The sequence below is a fragment of the Drosophila ananassae genome, chromosome XL (genome assembly GCF_017639315.1).
Source record: "Drosophila ananassae strain 14024-0371.13 chromosome XL, ASM1763931v2, whole genome shotgun sequence".
Taxonomy (NCBI): Eukaryota; Metazoa; Arthropoda; class Insecta; order Diptera; family Drosophilidae; genus Drosophila; species Drosophila ananassae.
In genome coordinates, this window is record NC_057931.1 from 11,439,758 (window position 1) to 11,457,822 (window position 18,065).

The 18,065-nt window shown below is 35.3% G+C and overlaps 1 protein-coding gene across 2 annotated transcripts in view; it reads left to right on the forward strand.

Moving 5' to 3' along the window:
* LOC6504918 (adenylate cyclase type 9) overlaps positions 1 to 18,065 on the forward strand; it is a 53,370-nt gene that overhangs the window by 17,111 nt on the left and 18,194 nt on the right. For both annotated transcript variants that reach the window (XM_014904369.3, XM_044717217.1), the window contains one exon: positions 1,901 to 2,511. In XM_014904369.3, coding sequence (XP_014759855.1) covers positions 2,503 to 2,511 — 9 coding nt within the window. In that variant the 5' untranslated portion in view covers positions 1,901 to 2,502. The remainder of the gene's footprint in view (positions 1 to 1,900; positions 2,512 to 18,065) is intronic.

The window sequence follows — 18,065 nt, forward strand, 5'->3', positions numbered from 1 at the left end:
CCACCCGCATCTTGTGGCGGAAGTAGTCGGGAATGGAAACAATAAAAAAAAGCGCGGGATTCATGCCACACATCATCATTATCATTGAAGCCATTATTATGCATTATGTGTGCCCCGATTATTATCTCTAGACGAGGGGATTTCCCCACTCTAGGGGGGAGAAGGGGTGTGGCCCGCCGCCCATGGCAAGGGAGGGAGTTTGTAGAATTTTTGGGTTTTTAAGTTTTTTTGCTTTCAGCTTTTTAAAATACTAGAACTCAAAAATTGCTATAGAAAATAAAAGATTTTATTGGGTCTATTTATATAAAAAAAAAAATATTTTATTCTTCAAAAACTATCAAGATGAGAGATATGAGATAGGTAAAAAGTAAATAAGAAACTTAAGAAACTTTTGAGAAAAAAAAATCTATCAAGAGGGAGTTGAAATAGATATACTTTTATTTAAAACAAGTTCTTTAAAACTATTATTTATTTATTTTAGAAATTTAATATGTATTTATTTATTTATTTAAGATTATTGATTTTATTTATTATTTGATTCATTAATTTTATTTTATTTTTAAAACTAAGACAAACAAACAAAGAATGCAAAACAGTGAATGTTAGACATAATTATACAGATTTGTTAATTTTAGAATTTTAATAATTGTCTTAATGTCATTAACAGATTATAGATATTAGAAAAATGTTACTAACAGAGCTACTAGAGATTACTAGACACTATAATAAGTAGAGCTCTATTTATTTTCCAATCCCATAAAACTTTTCCAGTTAAGAGTTTAGTGAAGTGACTTGGAAAATAAGTTTTTGTAGTTGATTTTCATGAAAATAGTTGATGAGGGTAGGGTATAGAGTAGGGTATAGAGTAGGGGATGAAGTAGGGGACAGTGTACAGGATAGAGTAGGGGATAGAGTAGGGCACCTAGAGCCATAGACGCCCAGAAAAGTTTAAGAAAAGTTTCTCGAAGAAGCTACAAGCTACTAAGCTACAAGATGCTAATTAAAACAGCGACAAACTTCATCAAAATCAGTCAAGGCATCCCCCTCTCTCTCTTGTCTATCTACCCATCTCTTTCGCTCTGTTTTTATTGATCTTTAAAGGTATATATGTCTGTAATTTATACATATATGTATAGTAACTATAGATATATAAAAGCCAGACAAATAGCCGCCACCGATTATCGATAAACTCGAAACGAAACTTGAAATTTATCACCGAAAGATTCTTGAACTCGTCACTAAGGTCGACAAGTGTCGCCCCCCCTGCCACCTGCCACCAGCCACCTGCCCCTCGGCCCCATGGGGGAGCAGCCCCCTTCGGGGACGACTCTGGTGGCGATCGGAACTGGTATCGCGGTGTGTGCTGACTGATTGTTTGACTGATTGATCGCTCGATTATTGATTGATTAACTGCCGCTCTCTTTTAGCAAGCAGTCTCATTTCTGCACTCAAAAAAATAATATAATAATATAGAATACTACATAATAATACATAATACTATATAACAGCATATAATAGTATATTATACCATATAATATATTAAAATATATATTTTTTTAATTTTTAAAAAGGTATTTCATGTTCTGCCTTTGTTTTTCAGATTTTTATAAAATTTTATTTTTTTATATTTTTATTTTGTAAAATATATTGTTTTATTTTTTTTTTTTTTAAATAATAAATATAAAAAATAAAGAGTTCCAACCATGACTATAAATTATACATTTTTTTCTTGTTTCTAACCTATATTTCTAAAAGTTTTAAAGTATTTTAAAATAAATTCATGTTGTTCTGTATTTTTATTAATTTACTTATAATGTTTATTTTTTATATATTTATTTATCTAGATTATTAATTATATATTTTTAATATTAAAATATGAAATATTTTGTCCCTCCCACAGATATGAGGCAGCCATGAAGAAGTGGCAGCGTTTTGTTTGCTGTTCTTGCCATTAAAATGTCCTGCCACTTGTTGCAGGCTTTCATAATGCAACAGCAGCAAAAGCAACAACAACAACAACAGCTAAAACAAAATAAACAAAAGCCAAAACAACAAAAACAAAAACAACAACAACGAACTCGATTCAAGTCATTAGCTTGCCTCAAAAAACACTCATACGCCATGTGGGCGCGAGGCAATCCAAGGAGGATGTTGCAACAGCAGCCAACAATAATAGCAACAACAATAAATATATCAGAAGCAACAATAATAACAACAACAACAACAACAACAGTACTGGCCCATGGCCAAGGCTAAGGCCGGTGGGGCAGGCAACTCTCGGCACAGCAACAGAGACACGACTATATATTGCCACAAACAACAACAACAACAACCACCTGCAACAACAACTAGATACCAATACCAATATATATTCAACAATAGCAACAACTAAATAATATAGTTCTTACGGAACAACAACAAGACAACAAAGACAAGCAACTGAAACATCAACAAAAGTTGAAGAATTCCGTAGAACTCGAAGGAAACAAAAAACAACCTAAAATGTCCGAGGTAAGTGAACAATTATGCACTGAAGAAAATACTGAAGGCTTACAAAAACATTATTAAAATATATAGCTAGCAAATCTATGAAAAATAAATAAATAGAATCAAATAATTAAGGAATGAAAGCTTCTCTAATTAATAGGCTTCACAAATTTGTTTATTCTTTATAGTTTTCTGAAAAAATATATTAATTTATCTAAAAATTGGTTGCATATAATATAAAACAAATCTAAAAATATAAAAAAAACTATGGAAAAGATTTTAAAGTTGAGAAATTCTTTAAAAATTTTATAATAAATTTTTTGAATTCTCAAAAATACATTTTTTTAAAAATGAGGTTATATTTCTCAACTTGTTTGAAAATAGGGGTTTAAAAAAGGAGATTATCATGATAATTTTAGTGTTTTTAGACTTTTTTCTAACTTTAACTTAAAAAGTAGATTTTTAGGATTTAGACAAAAATGTGCTTATAATTCCTAAGCGGTTTAGGAAGTACATAGACTAAATAAACTTTAAACCCTAATCTATTGCTTACAACTTAGATTATTTTAATATCAAATAAAACTTATTTGTTCTCGGTGCATCTATAAGGATATAAACAGGACAGGTTCCTTGACACTGCCTTTTGGCCGGGCGGCATTTCCATTTTTATTGAATTAAAATCGATTTTCAGTTTATTTTGTCAAAAGACTTAAGAGCATCAAACACATTAAAAGCAAAAAACCACACACACTCTAAGGAGAGAATAAAATAGAAGATGTTAGTCAGAGGGTGGAATATATATATATTTATAAGATATCTAAATATATATATTTCTAGGGGGGTGGAACTACACAGAAGAAGCTCTGTTTATCTAAGGTTGTGAACTTTCACAAGAAAAGCTAAGGATTTCAAAAGATAAGAGGAATGACCTCTTGAGGCTTACGTTTTTATTGAAAATAAAGAAAGTAAAGAATTAAATCAACTATTTTATATATATTTTTAATAAATATATAAAGAAGATTGCTAATAAACTAAAAATAAGAAATACATTATTTAGAAAAAAGATAGTATAACCTCTAAAAAAACTATTTGCTCCCAAGAAAATTTAATAAAATACTTCTAAATTTATTAAACTAACTAAAATAAAAAGCAGAATAAACATAAAAATTTTAGAGCTATTATTAGAGGAGTCTATTACTTAAAAAGTACTTCTTGTAGAAAAGAATTTTGCTTTACTTCCTGCTGAGGCCCGCATGGGAATTTGAATTTTGGGTCAGTGACGTTGCCTTTTGGCGACGGCGCCTCATGTTTATGTATGCATGTCTATATAGTATATATGTTCACATATAGTAAGCATCGTGAGCAACAGGCAACTGGAAATGGAAAAAAATATAGAGTGAAAAGAATAACAGGCAAACTGGCGGCCATAACGACTCCGTCGAGCAGCTGTCGCCATAAACAAACACGGAGGAGAACACAACACTCTGGCTGGCTGGCAGCACACACAGACATAAATATTGACCTAATTTGCACCTGTTTACAAATTCATTCGAGCCATTGCTAAGCCGCCCAGGCACCCAGGTCCCTTCCAGACCCCCATCCCCATCTATCCATTCGGTGCCCAGTGACGGCACCCGCCTCGCATCCTGCCAGGACTTTGTGCCTTTCGCGCATGATTTATGCAGCAAGCGAAGCGCGACAACCTCGACAGCGGCTCCATGGCGAGGCTAGCTTTTCTAAGTGGGTCGACCATGTCCACATCCACTTCCACATCCACAGCCACAGCCATGTCCTAGTCCAAGTCGCAGAAGTGAAACCTAGCCCAGAGCCAAGCCAAGTCCATGCCAGCTCTCACCAAAGCAGTCTAGGTATGCTATGTAGTGCACTCAAAAAAAAATACTACATAGCTTTTATTTTACTCATAAAATAAATCATAATTATTTGGGCATTAAAATGTATTTATAATATATATTAACTCTTAAATATTTCAACTTTAGAACTACTAGAAATAATACTTTAGAAATAGAAATTATCAAAACTGAAAATGTAGTTGAGAATTATAAGCCAATTGGGTGGAAAAGTTAAAAAAATCTTGAACAATAAGCTTTAAACTAAAAACTGAGAAGAAGATTGTAGCTATTAAAACATATTTTATCTAACAATATACACTTTTATCTTAGAAATCATAGAAATACTATTTTTTGAATAAATTCCTTTAAGTTGGGAATTATAAGCAAGCATGGAAAATAAATTACAAAAAAGATGTCCTAAAAACTTACTCATTTTGAAATTGAAACTCTTTTTTAATAAGTGAAAATATTTAACTTGTAAAAAATATTGAATTAAAAAATCCCTCTAGCTTAAAATAATTCTCTCAGTGTATGAGTTTCTCGGTCAGATGGCTGGTTGGCATGTTATTAGGGAACAAATTTGCATTTTCGCCCCATACATTGGGGGCTGCCATGAAGTTAAAAGTTCTCGGGAGGAGTGCGAGAAGATGGAGCTGCAAAATTTGCAAATGCAAAAATTCGATGTTATTTGGGGGCTGGCTTACGCGGCGTATACTTGATCTGCGAAGAATGACAGAGCAGAGCCCTGTAAGAGATGGGAATTAAAAATGGAAATGGAATTAAGGAAAGGATATAGTAGTAATATTTTCAAACTAAAATTTCAACGCAATTTCAACTCTTCAAATCACTTGAAAATCATCGGAGCTCCTTGAGCGATCAGTCGAGTGGATTAATTCGGTTGAAGGAAGAGCCCCAAATTGAGATACTTGGGGAAAGCGAGTGCTCAAGTTTAATTGCCAATGGCACTAGCTGGGGATTAGGAGGAGCACTCCAGAAACTCGAAACGCGATTCAATCGAGGGCTTAATGAGTGCCTTCTCGGTCATTTGAGTGAGACTGAGAACGATAATGAACGATAATGATTCAGTTCTCGGAATGATTCAGTTTTCCATCCTTAGGCCATTTTAGGCCAGACCATCCCAGACTAGGACAGGGTGATGTTTGGTAATTAGCCTTGATTTGCCAGTAACTTGTCCACGAATCACTGCCATCACTGTTGAGTGTTCATCCTTATCCTCATTACCATTACCATTACTATAACCATTACCATTTGGATTTCCAGTCTGGTTAGCATTCGTGGCATAGTGGTCTTGTGACAGCCAGAATCTGGCCATTGATTTCCCTTGATTGATGCGTTTTTAATGAAGCCCAGAGTGTCTCAGGTGCCGCGAATCATTAGTCGACTCGGACTGGGATCTATTGAAAGACAAACACCTTGATCCGCAATAAACTAAATGAAAAATAAATAGTCAATAATATGGACAGAGCCAGAGGAGGATAAACTGAAATGAAATGGATGTGGATGTGGAAGTGGAAGTGGAAAAGCCATTGGTGGCTTGGTGGTAAAAAACTAAAGAAAGAAAAGTGTCGCAATGTCGTGGCCTGAAATTGACACAGCACTAAAGTTACGACTAGCAAACAAAAGTGGCCAGCGAGCAGCTTCGGGCCTTCAGGTCAGGACATCAGGATGGGAACAGGAGCAGGAACAGGAACAGGACGACACAGAGAACTAAACAAAATGTAGCTCCCCGTGAGTTGTGTACACAGACACGTGGACTTGGATATATATCTAAATACATACATATATATACGATGTGAAATGGGAATACCTTTAGTCAGAAGAGACAGGGAGGGGAGAAGAGGTGGTTGGTGGTCAGGACACTGCGCCTGTAAGTATGCCATGGAAAGTATTGTAATCAGTTTGCGATGTAAAAGAGCCAACACTGGCAACATGTTATGCACAAAACTGACAAGGCTATTACTCTGTTTCTAATTTTTTACCTCGACAGAGAGAATAATAGTAAAAGCTCAAAGGGAATGGCTTTTCCTCTGGGGTTTCTCGACTATGGGATACCTGGTACTCAAGTACCAGCTTATTTAATGCTAAAAAGGATAGGGGACTAGTTTCTCTCAGATTAATAGTTCAATAACTAGAGTAAGGCAATTTTCTAGGAGCTATTTTAGTATTTCTTTTTGGTATTTGGTAGTATGTGATAACCGGTACTTTGATTTTAGTATTTTTTGCCTTTGTAATATCAACTATTTTAATATATTTTATGTAATATATTTCTGTGTATATAGAATAAATTAGTAATTATTATATAGGGTTATCTAGGAGCCTACTATTATCTACTACTAGTAATAATAATAATAATACTAATATTTTTCATATTTGATATCCGATATTTGTAGTATTTAAGTATGTTGTGCTATTATTTAGTGCCATTTATTTATTATACCCTTGCAGAGGGTATTATAATTTTGGTCAAAAGTGTGCAACGCAGTGAAGGAGACATCTCCGACCCTATAAAGTATTTATATTCTTGATCAGGATCACCTCCTGAGTCGATATGAGCATGTCCGTCTGTCCGTCTGTCCGTTTCTACGCAAACTAGTCTCTCAGTTTTAAAGCTATCGAGTTGAAACTTTGCACACACCCTTCTTTCCTTTGCAGGCAGTATATAAGTCGGAACGGCCGGGATCGGTCGACTATATCCTATAGCTGCCATATAACTGATTGATCGGAAATGCCATAACTTTAGTGTTTTTTAAGTTAGAGGGTTGGGACTTTTCACACATGTTATATTTGACCAAAATATCTTGTGTGCAAAATTTCATAAGGATCGGCCGACTATATCCTATAGCTGTCATAGAACGATCGAAATTGGCATAACTTTGGTGTTTTTTAAGTTAGAAAGATGGGATTTGGTACAGATTACTCTTTTGGCAAAATAATTCGATATGCCAAATTTCATAAGGATCGGCCGACTATATACGATCCGCTATATATCTAATAATATAAGATGCGTGGCGCCACCTAGCGGACTGCGACTGAACTGCAAGGGTATATCAACTTCGGCTCCGCCCGAAGTTAGCTTTCCTTTCTTGTTTTTCTTTAAAATTTATTAGTATAGAAATATGATATAGGCTTTTCAGAAGGTTTTTCTAAACATTTTTGACTTAACAATTCCCGGTACTTCCACTACTAATGACTGTGATTAATTAATTTATTTCAATTAAAAATTCATAAAGAATTGTAGAGGCTTTTAAATAGCTATTTTAATAATTTTTGACTATAATTGTATGGTAATTGTATGTAATTAATATTATGTATTAATTATGTATTAATTCTGATAATAGTATAATAATAATACTTAAACTACGTAATAATATAAATAATACTATATATTATCTATATAAAATATATAATAATATTATATTTGTAGCTTATAGATTATTTTAATAATATTTTCCAGCTAGTATCTAGGGTACTTATGAGCCTATACTATGCCTAGATCTCCCATGCAGGACAATGAATAGAAATTAATGCCAAACAAAAATAAAAACAAATGTAGGAAGTCGATTAGTCCTGTATCAGGGAAACAATGACCAAAATAAATTGGCCAATCTCCTGGGGAATAATAAACCGACTATTTACCACACATTAGCTCACTGTCGGCGGCAATTTCCAATCGAATCAAAGTCCTTTCCGGGCTCTCCTTCTCTGTGGAGTGGTATGGTGTGTCCTATGTATATCCTGCCTGCCCGCCTGCCCTCGTTGCAAATTCATGACTTTGACGTTCAGAGGAGGCCACAATATCGGGGCTGGGGCAAGGTCATAATGAACTGTGTGTCCTGCCACCCCGTCGCCCCTAACCAGTGTGACCTCTAATCTGTAATCGGTAGACCTTCATTGAACTGGAATCTCTCTCTCTCTCTTGCTCTGTTTTTTTTGGGGGCTATCAGGACATTATCTGTTGTAGGGACATTATCAGGACACTGACCGACTTAAATGAGTTTTTAGATTAGTGGTTTTATGTCCTTTGGTTTTGGAAATTTAAAAAAAGAAAGCTTAAAGTGTGATGGCCAGACAGCTGTTGGCTTTCGAATCCTTGCCAGGATCTTGGGTCATTACTTGGGGCGTGGATGGGACATCTTCATCCTGCTGCGCAGCAGCTGTCGAAATTAACATAAAACATTTATGGGAATGTCGCAGAGTCGCGGCCAGGACTAAGCTGGCCTCAAAGTCTGTATCCTCTCTCCCTCACTGATTTGCATTTTGCATTTGCATACGTATGTGTGTGTCTCTCTATGTGTGTGTGTGTGTGTGTGTTAATGGCAGGATGCGGAAGGGTGACTGGGAATGGTTTGTCGTCGAGTGTCCTGGCCGCTTAAGTTGTCGCGTTGAAGCGCGTTTATCTGTGCGTATGCAGAAAGTTTTCCAATTAAAACTTTCGCCCAGATCCAAGTCACTCATAGCGCCCCTACGACCTGCGACCTCCTTGATACTTGGAACCTCCTTTTAGGACCTCCACCTCCACCTCCACCTCTCTCCCCTCTCTTCTTTGGCGACAATTAAGCCGCATAATGAGCTATAAACTTTCAGCGACAAGTGCAAAAGCCCTGTTCAAACGAGCACATATGCCAAATAATTACGCATACGCCAGGTTGGCCCAAATGGGCGCCAAATCATAAGAAACATTATCCCACGAAATTAAATACAAGAAACAATTCAAGTTGTAAGTGGGTATTTTTAAGGAAAATAATTCAATAAAAATGGAAAGAAAATTTAAATAATTTTTTATTTTTTATAGACTTAAAAGATACTTTCTCAAGATAAGATTTCTTAAAACTAAAGTGAAAAAAATTCCTAATATAAAAAATATAGCTAACATATTTTAAATAAAATTGTAAAAAAAGCATGCTTTTTCGAAAATTTTTCATAGAATTCTTAGCTTATTCCGACTACTCCCTTTCTCTATTTTAATATTTTAAATCCTTTATATAATAGAGCCCTAGAGCATCTAAACAAGCACTAAAATTTTACAAAACTAAAATGCATAAAATATATTTCGAAAAATAATATTTTTAAAAAGCTTTTTTTTTTATAAGCTTGGCTTATAATTTTCATACCGTTCAGACCATTTTAGTTTAAAACAAGAAAGGAAAGCTAACTTCGGGCGGAGCCGAAGTTGATATACCCTTGCAGTTCAGTCGCAGTCAGATATATAGAAGATCGTATATAGTCGGCCGATCCTTATGAAATTTGGCAAATCAGATTATTTTGTCCAAAATATAATCTGTACCAAGTCCCATCTTTCTAACTTAAAAAACACCAAAGTTATGCCAATTCCGATCGTTGTATGACAGCTATAGGATATAGTCGGCCGATCCTTATGAAATTTTTTACACACGATATTTTGGTCAAATATAACATGTGTAGAAAGTCCCAACCCTCTAACTTATAAAACACCAAAGTTATGGCATTTCCGATCAATCAGTTATATGGCAGCTATAGGATATAGTCGGCCGATCCCGGCCGTTCCGACTTATATACTGCCTGCAAAGGAAAGAAGGGTGTGTGCAAAGATTCAACTCGATAGCTTTAAAACTGAGAGACTAGTTTGCGTAGAAACGGACAGACGGACCGACGGACAGACGGACAGACGGACAGACGGACATGCTCATATCGACTCAGGAGGTGATCCTGATCAAGAATATATATACTTTATAGGGTCGGAGATGTCTCCTTCACTGCGTTGCACACTTTTGACCAAAATTATAATACCCTCTGCAAGGGTATAAAAATCATGCTTATTGTAATATTGGTTTCTATAATATATGTTTCTTGGCAATTGACTTTAAAACTTATTTCTAAAGCATACATTCACTTTGAATGTTCAAATAAAAAATATATCGAATTTTTAAATTTAAATTAATAAATAAATAAGTAAAAATGAAGAGCAATAAAAACAAAATTTCTTCAAGAGCACCTCAAATCGTGTCACAATTAACAAGAAAGGAAAGCTAACTTCGGGCGGAGCCGAAGTTGATATACCCTTGCAGTTCAGTCGCAGTCCGCTAGGTGGCGCCACGCGCTCTTATATTATTAGATATGTAGCGGATCGTATATAGTCGGCCGATCCTTATGAAATTTGGCATATCGAATTATTTTGCCAAAAGAGTAATCTGTACCAAATCCCATCTTTCTAACTTAAAAAACACCAAAGTTATGCCAATTTCGATCGTTCTATGACAGCTATAGGATATAGTCGGCCGATCCTTATGAAATTTTGCACACAAGATATTTTTGTCAAATATAACATGTGTGGAAAGTCCCAACCCTCTAACTTAAAAAACACCAAAGTTATGGCATTTCCGATCAATCAGTTATATGGCAGCTATAGGATATAGTCGGCCGATCCCGGCCGTTCCGACTTATATACTGCCTGCAAAGGAAAGAAGGGTGTGTGCAAAGTTTCAACTCGATAGCTTTAAAACTGAGAGACTAGTTTGCGTAGAAACGGACAGACGGACAGACGGACAGACGGACAGACGGACAGACGGACATGCTCATATCGACTCAGGAGGTGATCCTGATCAAGAATATATATACTTTATAGGGTCGGAGATGTCTCCTTCACTGCGTTGCACACTTTTGACCAAAATTATAATACCCTCTGCAAGGGTATAAAAATGAACTTGTCACCTGATGATTATTTAGGACCTGCTCCTGCAAAGTCGTCCGGATGGAAGTCCTTTATCCTGGCAGCTACTTTTGTTGTTAAATGAAGCGTGACAGGTGGCAGAAATTGTGAGGCAAGCAATTGTTGAAAAATTATTACTGCCTCATTTGGTTTGGTGGCCCAATTTGGCTTTGACACCTTTGACAGATTGCTTTGCATTGTGGGTCCTTTGAGTCCTTTGTCTGCCGCTCTACTTTCTACTTTCTCTCTTTCAGATATTTCTCTTTTTTTAGCCAAGATATTTTAGCCAAGTTCGTTTTACCTTTGGCATTTTGACCAACTTGATGATTGCGTGAAGAATTTCATAATCAGCAGTTGTGATAAAAATAAACTTTGGAGTGTGGGTTTTCGAAAAGCGGATTATGTGAGGGGTACTGGTCGGGATGGCAGGGGGGGGCAGGGGTGGCATTACGTCAGGCATGCCACGCAGAGCCGCCTCTGCAACTCATCCATAAGGGAGGCAAGTGGGAAATGGCCTGCAGCTGCCACTGGCAGGGATTTGTCGAATGTCATTTGCAATATGCGACCGGGAACGGAATGCCAAGAGTGTCTCTCACACACACAACACACACACCTTGCTTCCGCCATAAGGACTCACTGAAAATCATTTCATTTCACACACAATCAGTTGACGAAATCCTTTGATCAATTTCTTAAAGGATTTTTTAATAAAAAAGACATGAAAGCAGGTTTTATTTTATTTAATTTTTATTTATTTAATGGTTTTAATTACTTTCAAGAGGGCATTTTTATCTCTTTTCAGTCATAAATATTCTTAATACTCAGCTTTAGTATTGATAACCATAATTTTAAATTAATAGTCTGTATTAACTTTTCTCTTCGATTTTAAGCGGAGAGCTTAAAGGATATTGCTAGTGTCCTGGCTGCCTTTTTATAGGCAGAAGCTGAAAGGACTTTATATTTCGTTATTAAAAATCTTTGAGAAAGTGTTGGCTTTTTAAGAATATTTAAGTTAAAAATATTAGAATTTAATTAACAACTAAATTATTTATTAAATATAATTAACAACTATTTTAAATGACTAGAAGGCTAGAGCCTTTGTCTTTATTTCTCCCAGATATCGATTTATTTATCGATATATTTGTCGATTCATTTATCGATTTTGTTATTTAAATAATTATTACAGATTTATTTCTCGATTACTAATAGAAGTCAGAAATAAGAAGATATCTTTTTATTATCGATTTTTTTAAAATTTAATAAATATTATAGCGTAAAAAAAGAAATTAGAAACTTTCTTAATATTTTTATTCTATTTAAAACTATTTTTTAACCTATAAATCATTTAACTCTCTGAAAATGACATAATAATACTTAAAAGTATATGATATAAGATTTAAGAAGGTCTTCTAATTCTCAACTAGTTCTGGCAACTATTTTTATAAGCATAGTAACTCAAGCAACTTATAAACTCTAGTGTAATAAATTATTAAATAATATTAATAGTTATTCAATTTCCTTAAAATAAATTTCAAAAATAACAACCTCAACTGTTACCTTGAAAGTTTTGACGCCTTCGCCACCGCTTTCGTTTCTGGCCAAAAATTCAATTTAGAATGTGCGGAATTGGCATTTTGGCCAAGTCGCTGCTTTCGGGGGCCCTTTGGAGACATAAACCTCAATCTGTATATCCCCATTGGAGGGCTTTCAGCGATTTGCCAGCAAATAAAGCTCTCTGTGCTGTGCTGTGCTCCTCTGCTCCCTACTGGTGGCATCCTCAACCACATCCGCAGGCATATCCTTATTCGCTGTTAGATGGTAGATGTTAGATGTTAGATGGTAGCTGGTAGCTGTCATCTTGCTGGGCCAGGCCTTATCATAAATTTCAAGCACGCAGCAAATAAATCCAATTAAATTAGCAACAATCTCAAGTGGCCGACGGATGATGATGGGTCCTTGTGCTCCTCCAGGATGCTCCAGGATGTTCCTGCTCCTATTACGATGCCCCAGTAACATTATTTTCAATTTGCCTTTTGCGGTTGAATCCATCCAAATCCTCATCATCCTTGTTTTTTTTTTTTTGTTGGTCTTTCGTTCTTTATTTTTTTTTTCTGCTTGTGCCAGGACCTCATCTCATCCGGCAGCTGGCTGACCATTGGGCATCGGTTTTTATGGGGATTCTTTCTGTTTAATCTGCTGCTCCCATTTCACAGACAGTCAGCTATGGCTATAAGGGATATAAAAAAAAAAATACAGGCATGGTAGAGGACTCATTTTGCTAGTTCTTTAATTATTTTTTATATTCATAATTTTTGTTAATAATAAATGTTATTAATAATATTTTATTTTGTTAAATATAAGAGCTAAAAACTTGTTTTAAAATTCTTTTATAAGATAATTTTTTATGGATAATATTTATATGATATGGATATTTTTATGAATTTATTTATATGATATTTATTCTTTTTTTTTTATAAAATTTTACGATTATTATATTATATTATTAGATTAAATTCTTAAATTCTGGCTAAACAAAAGTAATGGATATCATATAGCCATTTCTATACAGCAATTTCTATAACTATTCGTTTCAAATTCTTAAATATGAATTACTGGAAAGTACCGGGTATCATGTATCAAATATAGTTATAATTTAATTTTTTTTCTGAATTTTTTTGAAAATTGAATTTATTTTTTCCCAAAAAATGTCTAAATACCTCTTGCTTTTCTTTTAATGTTTTCTCTTAAATTATTTCGAGGAAAAACTTGCCAAATAAATTTCAATAGAAATTCTCCCAAAAAAATCGTAAATAATCAAAGTTATCTTTATCTAATCTCCACTGTACTCATGTGCATAGTGCGATTGGTAAGTCGATTTCTATTGCTTCTCCCATTCTGACTTCTTAATGCCGCCCCTGGCTTCTTTTTTTTTTTGCTGTTTGTTGTTCAATAGAAAATTAGTTTGTTTGTTCGCCCAGCCCCCAGTCCCTGGACATGCCTTATCCGATATATAGTATATATATGCCTTTAGTACATTATCGGGCCGAGTATCCGATTCTAAATCCTCAGCACAGATGCACTTGCCTAATGTGATTGCCGCACGCACTTTTACGTGGGATTTTTATTACATTTCCTTTTGGAAATTATCAGCATCTGGCCGATGTGTTGGTCTTTGGCTTAATATCTTACCCGGCAGTTGGAATAAATTCGAAATTGGACTTTAGTGACCAGCAGGATATCGCAGGGATACGATAATGGTTCAGTTTCCAGCTGTTGTATGGAAATTATGACTCTCTGAACCCCAAAAAGGTCTTTAAGCATTTTCTTAAATTTTATTAAAGAAAAGTATGATTTCTCTTGAAGTTGAACACTTTGCGACTGCAGTGCCATCGCATTCCAAGGCTCCTAGTTATTTGATCCAGTTTCACTTTATTTCCAGACTTGCCAGACTTCTCCTCAGACTCCTCAGACCCTTTGGTCTATGTGTCCTAGTGTCCGCATGTCCGCATGTCCGCATGTCTGGGATGCCAGTTCGCGACCTTTGGGCAATCAATTAAGTTCTGCGGCACGCAATCACCCCGAGTGTTGGCCATCCCAATCCGGAACCCAATTCCACACCGAATCCCCAATCCCCAATCCCCAGGAGCTGTCTCATTAGGAAAGGGCCAGAGTTGGAGGGAGGGTAGGAGCTTCCCTAGAAGATGAAAAAGTGGGTGACTAGGTGACAGGGTAGGTGACTGGGAGGGTGACTGGGAGGGTGACTGGGTAGGTGCCTGAGAGGCTATGTGTGTGTCTTTATGGAGTGTGTTTGGGGCACGTTGCGGATACGTGACAAAACAAGTTGCCTGAATTTCGGAGCCACTGATCCGGCGATTTAATAGAATTTAAGCATCATTTAGGCGACAGCCGACAAGCGGCTATGAAAGATGACAAATTCCACAAAAAGGGGCACAGTCTAGGGAGGGAGAGAGAGGTGCGGACCTTTGCCACATAAATCTGTCAGGCCGAGAGCAATTCTCGTAAAATAATAATGGCAAAAAAAAAAATATAAAAATAAAAGAACAACACAAAATATGAAAGAAACACGGCCGGGCAGGTAAATGCTGCAGCGATAAAAAACGCGATAAAGTCATTCAAAGTGTTTAACCCCCTTGGAGGGGGTGGCTGGCTGTCCAGGGGTGTGTGCGGCAAAAAGGGGGGTTCAGACTGGCAAACAAAGTCAAAATTTTCCACATTTGCTGTTCCAAAAATAAGACAAAAAAAAATGAGAGAAATTACTTCCCTACCGCCGTCTTTTGTTTTTTGTTTGTTTGTTTGTTTGCCCAAGCCAGTGTCATAAATTTGTTGATGTTTGCTAACACGGCAGGGGGGTAACCCCACTCCGCAAGGGGGGCAGCCATCAGTGGGGGCAGGGGGCAAGGTCACCGTCACCATTTTATTGCCCCTCGACGGCTCTGAAAATTGAATGAAAAGTCACCAATCTCAATCGACGATTACCGCAACAAAAAAATGTTTCAATAAAAAATGAGACATTACTTTTTAATAGATTGTTTATATTTTACTTGAAATAAAATATGACTAATAAAAAATGTATATTTAAGAAGATAAATCAAGTAGGAAGCCACTCATGTAGTGTAGTTGGTTGAGGAATAAATACAAGGGGACAAGGGAACACTTTTAAGAAATCTTTAAAAATTCAAGAAAAATATTTACATTTGAAGCATTTCTTAAATAAAAAATTGACATAAATCATAGAGTATTTTAAGTGTTTTTAGATTTAAAAAAAAAACTTAAAAAAACAAGGAGAAACTTAAATAGAAGTCTAGAGTCTAGTACCGGGTATCACATAGTCTGAAACTCCATGAACGCCTTCTCCCTGCAACCCTTTCAATGCATTTTCCAGGTATTTCCATAATAGGTCCAAAAAAGGGGTAAACCAATGGGCGGAAAGAATGGCGGAAAAGGGGGGCACTTATGAGTGACGTGAACACCGAGCGAGTGCGAAATGAACAGTGAACTCTGACAGGTGGCGACGAGAAGTGGCATATTATGCATTATCGCATTAGCTCATCTGCCGGACAGGTAATTCCGGGTAATTCACCCATGAAATGTCCACCGAATCAGAAGTGAATATGCACTTAATGAGGAGGGATATGCAGGGCAGACAGGTGGGCAAATAATTACTTGTCAGTTTACAAATAAATGTATTCAGAATGGTAGTTGGGGGTTGAGGTTGGGGATCTTATAGGGGGAGTTTATAGTTTTTTTGAGGAGTTACTAAGAAGTCTCTTAGAGTAGAAAGTAAAAGTACCGAGCAGATTATAAATTATACATTTAAAAAAAGGATTACTTGAATATTATTAACTAATATATGAGGACATTTTTGAGCGAAGTTATTCAGACTACCGGGTATCATATTGTTAGGATATATTTGAAAGAAAATATTACAAATACCAGGTATCATATACAATAGATGTACAACAACTTTCTTGAAAAATATTTAAAAGAAGAGTAGTATCGGGTATTACATAGTTATAAAATTTATTACTTGACTTTTTATTTTAATATTTAAAATAAGATGTCAAAAGTACCGGGTATCATATAACTAAGACATCTTTAAGAGAAAATATAAAGAGTACCGGGTATCATAGTGTTAATAAATATTTTAGAGAAACTACCTTAGTACCGGGTATCATATAGTTATGAAACTTATTGTATGATCTTTTTTTTTTGGAAATGTTTGAAAGAAAATAGTACGAGTATCAGGTATTCTATAACTAAGAAATTTTTCAGAGAAATAATATAATGAGTACCGAGTATCATAGAGCTATGAATCTTAATGCTTGCCTTTTATTAGAAAATATAATATTAAAGGTACAAGTACCGGGTGTTATATTACTTTAAAATCTTTAAGAGTAAATATCACGAGTACCGGGTATCATAGAGTATAGAGTCATAGAGTATCTTTATCACCCTTGTATTTTTCCTCTTGTTACTTGAGTATTTTTGGCCCAACAGCAATTGCTGCAATTCCAGGCAATTCAAATATTTGGCAAGCTTTGACGAGCTGGGTCGGTGATTTCATTATCAGACATCGTCTCACCCGCACACCAAGGCAGCTACATTCGGATGTATCTTGTATCTGTATCTTTGAGTGTGGGCATCTGAATCTGTCACAGCAGCCAGCTGCAAAGTGAGGATCTTATCTCTCAACAGAGTCAACAGTGCTCTATTTTTTGTATTTTATTTTTTTTTGGCCATGATAAGGTTGCCACAACTGTCGCCACTTTTGTCAGACGCCTTTGTCAGAAAAAAGATACGTCATTTGGGAGAGAGAACGTGATGCAGGCTTCAAAAAAATATACAGAAAAAAAATATTAATCCCCGGCAGCAGTATAATCCGGATAGTACCTGATCCGAAACGTTTTGTGGGCTTCGTCTGATTGACGCACAACATGGCGTATACTTGATTTCTTTTCGGTCTAGGTCTAGGGCTGAAAGGGAAAAGTTTTCCATTTAAAGAGATAAGTTTTTTTTTTTGGTTATTAGGGGCTATATTTGTTAAGGATTGTGTTTTATAGAAGGTGTTATTAAAGGGAATTTTTTTTAATATTTTTAAAACTTTTATTTGGAGTGTTTTAACTTTTTTTTAACTTTTGACTTCGGTTTTAGTTTTTTAAATCAAAATCAAATCAATTGTTTTAAAAATGAATAAATATAATGCTTATAATATTTATTTAATTTCATAAATAATTCAGAATTTCTAGAATATATAATTTTGGAAAACAAAGTACAAAGTTTATCCCAAAAAGTAGCCCTTTTAAATATTGATTAAAAATTCCAAAGCCAATAATTTTAATTAATAAAATATACCCTTTTAACTATTAAAAAGCTATATTTTTTATAGAAAACAATAAAGAATAATCGCATAAAATTGTCAAAAAAAGACTTCCTTTACCCTTTAATATAAAAACTCTGCTCTTCCTTTTTTTCCCTCTTAATTACTCTACCAGAAGCCTTAT